General features: G+C 35.1%; 1 protein-coding gene across 1 annotated transcript; it reads right to left on the bottom strand.

Annotated features, from left to right (window-relative positions):
* Positions 1-600: 600 nt before the first annotated feature.
* LOC146160523 (uncharacterized) lies at positions 601-8,270 on the bottom strand. The gene is made up of 10 exons (XM_083384376.1): positions 8,068-8,270; positions 7,026-7,145; positions 6,592-6,790; positions 6,045-6,260; positions 5,527-5,730; positions 4,952-5,131; positions 4,413-4,473; positions 4,124-4,339; positions 2,562-2,694; positions 601-2,167 (listed from the first exon to the last, which is right to left on the bottom strand). The coding sequence occupies exons 1-10, from the start codon at positions 8,148-8,150 to the stop codon at positions 1,915-1,917; spliced, it is 1,665 nt and encodes a 554-aa protein (XP_083240502.1). The 5' UTR covers positions 8,151-8,270; the 3' UTR covers positions 601-1,914.
* Positions 8,271-9,186: the final 916 nt, after the last annotated feature.

Raw genomic sequence — 9,186 nt, 5'->3', positions numbered from 1 at the left:
ATGAATTCTGAGAATAGACGAACTAATAAATTGGAAGATATGTATAAGTTCAACCCTTCTGCAGTTTCAGAGAATCCGCAGGGAGAATTAGTCTTTTAAGTTTTTAAACATTAGCCTATGTTTTAAACATTATCTGTCATCTTTATTGTTTTAGTTATGCTTTATTATTCGATCATAGCGTGTTTTATGTTGTCTATTGTGACATCATAAAGCATCTATTATGCTGTACTACCTGCTATCAGCGAATCGTTCGCATTAGTTAGAACAGGGTGGTCCAAACCCAGTTGCACTTTCAGCCAAATTGATCTGGTTAATTCAACCTTTTTGCGCGAAATGATAACGTCTTTGTGATTTAGAGATTGGGTAGTATGCAACATCTCTTTTACGCGAACATTCTAGGCTTATAAAATGCAGTCTTCTAATTCCAGTCTTCTAATTAAACCAGTTTTCCCAGTCTCACGACGACGGAAGCAAGTTTCTGGAGCGTATCTGTCTTTCGATATTACTTTATGACATTATCTTTAAACATTTCATGCCTCGAGCAAACGAAAAACGAAACATTGTTCGACTGCACTAGTGTATTACAAGAAATATGGGTCAACTGAAGCTTGAAATTTTATAGGGCCGCGAAATAGCAAAATAATTGCAACGGGTCCGCCAGGCAAAATTTTTAGAAAAGTTTGGGAACCGCTGGTCTAGACTCTATAGGCAAAAAAAGTAGCCGATATATAAACGAACAAATCAAAACAATATGTGTGCCATAAAGTTTATTTTGACAACTTGAACGTGAATTGTGAGACTGTAACTAATAAAAAAATAAAACGAAATTACACGACGCGTCAGTTAACAATAAGTGACACCAATGTTAGCAATTTACAAGATAAAAAAATATGCAAATGGAAAACTTGAAACTTTTTATTTATTAAAGAGGTCGTATTTATTCTTAGCTCCTATAAGACGTTATTGCACAGAGTTTATCTGAAAACGGCAGCACTTTTGACATAATTCAAGTCAGCATTTTTCTTACAAGAAAAACTTTGTTGCCCAGTCCACGAAATACCAGCCCCTGAAAATTGACTAAGCCTTTTAATGAGGTCTATTTAGGTTATCTGTAATGCAATATATTTCTTCTTTAGGGGCAATAGAGCACGTTGTTTAGCATTTCCTTTTAGATATTTGATATTATGCAGCTGCATTAGACGTGTACAATTTACTGTAGCGATGTAACAAAGTTAAAAAACATTAGTTATCGTAAAACAGACTACCGTACTTCGAACACAGTGTAAATCTGATACACGTAAACAGCGGAACAGAGGGACTTTACGGGGCAAATTGCAAAATCAACAATGGAACTAAAAGGCATTTTAGTAGTCAGCAATAAAGGTAAACGGTAAATAAGCATGCAGTTGTAACGTAATTAAATTTAGTCCGCTATATCTACACTAATATAACTTGCATTTATCAAACAAAAAATTAGTACAAAATCACAATGCAAAGAAACACTACAGTAAAGAAAACTTTCTTAAAACAAAGCTGTTACTAATATAAATTTGTTTTGTGTGTGTTTTGTAAGCATATGACGCACATATATGGCATCACTCTTAACGACCTGTTACAACCAAAACATTTTTGCAACTTATGATTTTGGTTGAAGTGCCTAAATTAAAACAAAACGCAAATCGTTTAGTGTGGAATCCAAATTCTGGTACAATGTACCTGATTTGCGTTGTATTATCGATTGTTACAATATTTCGAAAGTGGTAAGAGGAATAAATATGATAAATCAAATTTAAAAGAAAGAGATTTGTTGAGGTGCGTGAAATTTGAGTTTTATGTCGATTCTAACGTAGCGAGAAACATCTGTTAAGTAGGAGAGTGCAGCAGGTAAAGGTTTAATGCCTCAACGCGAGACTCTTATCCCAAAATTGGCAGGTCGTCAGAACCCGGGTGCTCGTAAATCGCCTCGGGTGAATCGACACACGCCCCCACCCCCTCTCCTGCTTTCCGCTCGTCACCCACCTGGTCAGTAGGGGAATTTACCCTGGGTTTGGTGATGATAGCAACCCGCACCGACTGGTAGGGACGCGGAGGGTTGGCGAAGTGGGGACCGAACGAGACGCATGGTACCTCGGCTGGATGTTCGAAGTCTTCGCGTGAAAATCGATGCCTGTGGAACACGAAAACATAAAAGTGGCTTGGGCCATAACTTTAAAGTGGTTTGGGCCATAACTTTAAAACCTAACTTTATGAAACAATTACCTTGAGTTTTTTAATGCAAACTTTGATATAGATATAAGTGAAATTGTAAATAAGTGTTGGAGTAAGTAAAACCTACATTAGAAAGCGTTTGCTATTTAAATAAGAAGTAATGATTTCGGCGTTTTAAGTTCTTTACACGCTTGAGCCTTTCAGGAAAATGTTTGAAAACAGAACACATTATGCACTTGTATATCACGTGACATTTCAGATGTAATAAAAAACAATGTGATTGACTGAAACCTACATTTAGGGGTCTCCTAACGTAGCGTTTCTTACATGGTTCAAGACAAACACACCGGTACCTTAACAAAATATCGTTCTGTGAGTGAACCGGTTCGAAGGCGAAATGCATAGGCGAGGGCTGGAACATCCTTTCCCTGTTCATCGTCATAGCGAGACCGTTCTTTGAGGGAGCCGCTTGCATTTGATCGGCAGCTGTTGGCGGCGCAACAAAAAACAGAAAGCACAAGTTAGGAGACAGTAACAGATCTTTAATACTGGGAACAAATTCACAAACACGAATACCACAGTCAAGATAAAGACTACCAAGTTGCAGAACATTTTGTAAATACTGTCAAGTTGTTAATGCTGCTGCTGAGAGAATGGTCAAGGTAAATACTGATTATTCAGCAAACATTACTGATGATGCACAGCAGCATGCTAGCCTTCTGCAAGTCGTAGAAGAACACCGGCGATAGTTTCCAGACTTTAAAAAAACCAATCGTTGCAAAAAAAATTTTTTTAGATAATTTTCAATGCTTCTTTGTGTTGAATATGTGTATTTGTTGTTGATGTATTACAAATAACATTTTACGATACTATTTGCCATCGTTTGGTAACAATAGAGCCAATTTAGCAAGTTTTCGCAATAGGGAAATTCCCACATTTCGATGATTTAACTGCTTAACTTTGGGGGCTTTGAGGAGGGTGGAATCATGACCAAAATTGTTTTAAATCCTATTTTTGAGGTCCAAACCATTTGAAAAACTTCGATTAGCTAAACTTTTCAAAAAATTTTAAAATCTGAACAACCCTAACGACAGTACACAGAACATCTTATTTTAACCGCCAGTGGCGCCAGCTGGTGACAACAGAAATTTCATTGCAACCCTCGCCGGGTTTTCAAAAATAAAAAAAACAAAAACAAATAGTCATTCGTGATCTTATAAATTTCCGTATTTAGCAGCTTTTTTAATTTATCAGAACGGTAGCCGCTATTATAACGTCGTTGATAAACTCGCAATAACAGCCGTGGGCGCTCGCTTATCGCTTAAAACCTAGATATGTTATGATGTTTTTACTTGTATATGAATCTTTTGAATTTATTCACCTCTTACTTTTGTTCTTTTATTCGCGGAGTTGTACAATAAGCAAAACAATAAATAAAGTCGACTTACGTAAAAACAAAAATATCGTAGTTATCGCAATAAAAGTTAAACGCAAAACGTTTTCTGTGCGTGTTCTTGTTATTTTCTACCTTTCCCTGGTACTTTTCTGCCATTTATGCCTAAAATCTTTACAGCACAACTGATTTGAAGTTCTATTGGGGACCCCTAACTGTGTCGGCCACGGTGAGGATAAGAATGAGAATGCATTTTTTTGTTTTGTGCCATGTTCAACATTTTGCTTCTTATAATTATCCTTATGGCAAATAAACTTACTTACTTCGAACCGCTAACATACAACACACATTTGCTCACTATAGTAAAGCAATTCTTGGGTTAGACATGTGTTTTATAAACTCTAATCTGTTTTTTAGTTATAGTCACCGCTCTGAATAATTAAACCACTTATCCAGTTTTCCACGGTTATCCTGATAGTAATAAACCAAATGATATACAATAAGCATTAAAAATAAAAGTACCGTTTACAAGCGACGGATCGTGAGACAACACGGTTTTGGTGTCAAGGTGTTTGACAATGGAGTCCTTTTTAACCATGAAAAGCGAAATATCAACTGCTGTGCCGGGTCGGATGGCCTTCATCGAACGAACACTTATCTGCAGCGGTATTGTGGAGCAGGACGTGGGTGAAACTGTAGTAAAGTTATTAGGGCCACACAGTCGCCATGGGACAGCGTCTGCCGAAAATAGCATAGAGTTTTTAGTTTAAACAAAAAGGAATATACAAAATCGGTGAGATTGTATACGCACCTGTGCTAGACAACAACTTGTGACTACGATGATCATGCTGGCGTTCATTTAAAATCTGAAACTACAATAACAAATAAACAAGTTAGGAAGGAAACCAGGGATGCCATACTTCTGCACATTTAGTTGGAATCCGGGGATGTTTGATAATTTGAACATTGTTTGCTAATTTTATTAAAATATCAGTTATATATGTTGGAAAATAAACATTTTCATTTCAAAAACACAATCAAACACTAGATCAGTTAATGAAAAATATAACATTGAACAAGAGAAAAACAAACAGATGAACAAAATATAGGCATTGTCTGACAGTTTTATTTCAATAGATAAAATATAAAAAAACATTAGTTTTGTATGTTCTTCAACATCCAAAATAAAAATTAGAAATGTCTGATATTTGACATTATTTGTGATACCGAAAGCCATTTTTTACATGAAAATTATAATGTTCCGATTCGATACAAAATGACCACATTGCTTTGCTAAAATTAGCAAAATAGATACAATCAAAAGATAAAAATACCTTAAATTTATCTAACCTGCCAATTTGGCTCCTTAGGAACAGTAGAATCAGGCAAAATATCAGTAGCTGTTGACAGTTTAACAGGCTTGCTAAAAAATGATAAATTGTCAGCATCTAAGTTAATGAATTGACACCAAGTGCTTTGCATGTAGTTGCGTGGCTGATAAATTGTACTTGAAAATGTTTCATCAATCACCTACAAGATATTGAATGATTAATATATTTTTATTGTAATCCTATTAGATGTGATTTGTCTGTTATGTAATGTTAAAAACACAAAAAACGTTCTTCACAGTATTTCTTCTGTTCTATGATTGGTCTTATTTCACTCAAAACGCATTTTCAATCTTAAGATATATATTTAGGTGGTCCAAGAGTGATTTTATCCAGGCCACCTATATCTATGACAAAAATTATTTGTGTAGATTTAGCAGGCAACACACAACAGGTAGAATTCTTGGCTAAAATTTGTTTAATTTGGTAAGACTTAAATTATATTATTATTTATTGTATATTTTTGAGAGTTTCTGGATATGGATATTATGTAAAAAAAAAAAAAATATTAAGATAGTGCAACAAATTTAAGCCTACTTCTGTGGCCAGAGATCTGTATCTGTGCGCCAGGGCTAAATATGGAGCAAGAATATTTTGATGAGTCTGACCAAATTCTGATTTCTCAATAGCCAAAAGCTGCTCAGGAAACATCATTGAAAACCTGATCAAAGGAAGAAGTGACCTCAAATATTGCTTCTGATCCTCGATGTTATCACAAGATTTTACCCACTTCACAACACCCTAAAACCAACAGTAAGCCTGCAGTCACACTTATTTTTATATAAAGGTTTTGGTAAAATTAAAAAAGTAATTATACTATATCTATGCAAATAGTTTAGTATAGTTGACAAAATATGTATTTAATGCACAATGTAATAATATGTGACCATGTAGTGCAAACTTTTCTTTAAAAAAAACTATTTTAAAAAACAATTAACAATTTTTTAAGGTTCACCTATACTACAGTAGTCCGCTAGGAAACAATGGTTCACATTTTAGCTCTCTTCTAGTTAAATTATGTTACAAGCCAAATAAATTGTAAATTAACTAGTTACCTCATACAAACGATATTCACATAAAACTACAATGTCATTTCTTCCAAGCAACAAAGTCAGCAAATTAAGATTTAAATGCAGCAGGTCATTCTGGTCCAGCACAGTCTCCATTTCCCGGATGATTACATCAATGCAGTCTCTTTCCAGTTCTTTATGGCCACAAAGCTGTAAGTAGGGCAACCATCTAATTGCTCCTCCAATATTCCCCTGCTTTACCTAAAAGTCAATGCGGAAGTTGCCAACTTGCTATGTTGTTGTAATTTTTTTAATTTTTATAATATTTTTACATGTTTAAAGAGTTCTTAACAATATAGATAAAAAACAATTTATATATATATATATACTCCAGGACTTTGATGTAGAAGTGGTCATAATGTAAAAATTTAAACAAGTTAGGTTTTGTAAATAAAAACTAAAAGTTTATAACAGATGGATTTATAGCTGTGGATCATTATAGTATCATAGTCATAGAAGCAGTTGCTTTGGTTAGTTGTCAAGGGTGCAAAAGTGTGTCTAAACTCCCAGTAAAAGAAATGTGAAAATTTACCTGGGTTTGAATATACTTCTCACAGTTCTCCTTTAATGGCTGAACATTGTACTTGTCTGCAAGCATCAAAAGGGGAAGGGCAGTGGCGGTGTTGACATAAACAGTGCCATGATAAAGAAAATGAAGAAACATAGGAAACACTGGAATACACTGCTCATTCTCATTTAACTCAAGTTCATTTACAGCATTTTGTACCCATCTGAAATTTTATAGATTGGCATTTAGCTATCGAAGCAACTGCACTTTTTTAATGACATAGTTAAGAATATTGTTTTGCTTCAGATAAAACTTTTAAGTAGGGTCAAAAAATAAATGTAATTTCAATTTACTAAAATTTACCAAAATGAGATGAAGGTTATAAACTTATGCAAAACACAAAAAGTCTACTCTAATTATTTCAGCCTATTTTTCATTTTTTATATCGAATTTGATACCTTTTCGAACACATCGTTCGGAAAACATCGCTCATTAGAACTAAAACAAACTTGTGAGCGTAAAATCTTTGTGGTCCCAGCTTTAAAAGAATATCACTCATTTCTTCGTTGTTGTAGAACCTAAACCAACACAAGTAAATACAAAAATGTGTTATGCTTAAAAAATAATAAAGCAAGACATCTTATGTATCTTTTTAACATTCAAAATACAACGCTCCATCGATTTGGCCAGTCTGGAAAGTATGGCAGATTTTGACGAGATCTCGCAGTAGCACGGCCAAAAAAATCTGGGTGACAGAGTGCAACAAAGGTAAAATAAGTGCACCTCGGGTGCACATAAAATTTTCCGATGCACTCTGTATTGCATACATTGCACTGTAAATTAAAAAGTAAAACTCATAGTTAAAAACATGAGTAAAAACAGGATCAGACGTTTTGTTTAAAAGGAAAATATATTTCGCCAAGTGGCATCATCAGTTCCTGTAAGAGTACAAATAAATAAATAAATAAAATCAGAGCGCAGCCATCAACTAACCAATAAAATCCGCCGATGGTTTTGGATTCTATAAAGATACACCCTATTGTTGCACTGTAAACATATGTCACACAAGCGTTTTACATACTTTATAGGTTAGCGTTTGGGTTTGGGTGGTTCAAGCATTATTAATAAAAAATATAGGCGCTCTTTCACTATTGTACGTGAAAAGTTATGCAAAAAAAAAAAATAATACCGCATAATATTATGTTTATTATTAATAATAACTTGACCCACCCTCAACCAAACGCTAACCCGCACCCTAACCCAAACAATATGTGTTGTGGTATGCGGCATTTGAAGAAAATTTTTTTTATTAATTTTTACGTACAATAGTCAAAGAGCGCCAAAACATAATATTAGTTGACCCAGCAAGCACCCACACCCAAACGCTAACCGACTGTTTTTTTGCGTTGCTTTCTATATGTAACAAATCGATGGAGCGCCATATTTTAAACGTTAAACAGATAAATTGTACCAAACAGAAAGAGCCCCCGAAATACTTACCGGGATAATGATGATACAATGTCATTGCTGTCGCCGATTCGTACCGCGTCTGGACTATTTTCATCATTTGTGATGGTATCCATGAGTATAAAAAGTGTTTGAGTATCCTGTCTCGACAAGTTTAAATTGCCAACAAAACACTCAACTTTAGCTCACGTAAAACAACTATATCCGCAGCAGACATTCCAGTCGTACTCGTAGTCGTGTAGCCAGCAGTCAACACACAGTCACTTCAAGGCAGAACAATCTAAGAATCAGACCATTGTTTACCTTTGTAAATAAGTATTCTATGTCGGACTCACAGAACACTTACTCCTATATTGAAGCCAAAGAGATTATTATAATCTCATTGATTGCAGCTAATTATCTAAATGTAGTTTGGTTGGTAAATGAGCTTTGTGACGCCAGCCGATACAGTTCCGAAAAACTTGGACCAGTGGTTCCCAACCTTTTTTTGTCGCGACCCCCTTGCCAGATTGCAAGGATCTACGTGACCACAGGTTCTTCTTTTGTTGGTTTAAAATACGGGTAAAGTTGACTCAAAAACACGACTGGTAAAGAAAATGTCGTTAACGTAATTGTTAGACTAGAACATTATTACTTCTTTAATTGCTAATTTGTTTGTATATTATTTGGTTTCTTGTTAATTTTTCTTTCGACTAATAGTACAGGCGACCATCCTGAAAACCTCTTGCGACACCCAGGTTGAGAACCACTTACTTAGAACGTTTAACAAAACATATATGTGTTGTTTAGTAGACAGTTCAGTTTAGTTAAATCCGTGCCAATATATTTACGTGCCTGGTCACAATGAATCTCACTCTCTCACGTTCTTTGGTTTCATTCTTTCTTCTCCTGAGCTGCAAATTTAACCGCCTGCTATGCTTCACACGCGAGTGGTGTACTTACATAAACAGACTTTTATTTCTTGTGTGCCTCGTGACCTCATCCCAAAAAACTCCTTTACGTTCTAAAGATGGCGGCCGAAACAAACCGCAACTACGATTGTTAATCAAACAATTTCTAACATTGTTGTAGAAATTGAGACGTTTCCGACGAAGATAGGTCGAATAGGCCTTTTGTACGCTTGCAATTTTTCATAAATGCAAATCTGGGACG

This window comes from Ascidiella aspersa, chromosome 3, assembly GCF_963924565.1.
Source record: "Ascidiella aspersa chromosome 3, kaAscAspe10.2, whole genome shotgun sequence".
Lineage (NCBI taxonomy): Eukaryota > Metazoa > Chordata > Ascidiacea > Phlebobranchia > Ascidiidae > Ascidiella > Ascidiella aspersa.
The sequence above is the reverse complement of the archived record's forward strand: the minus strand, read 5'-3'. Positions and strand labels throughout refer to the sequence as shown.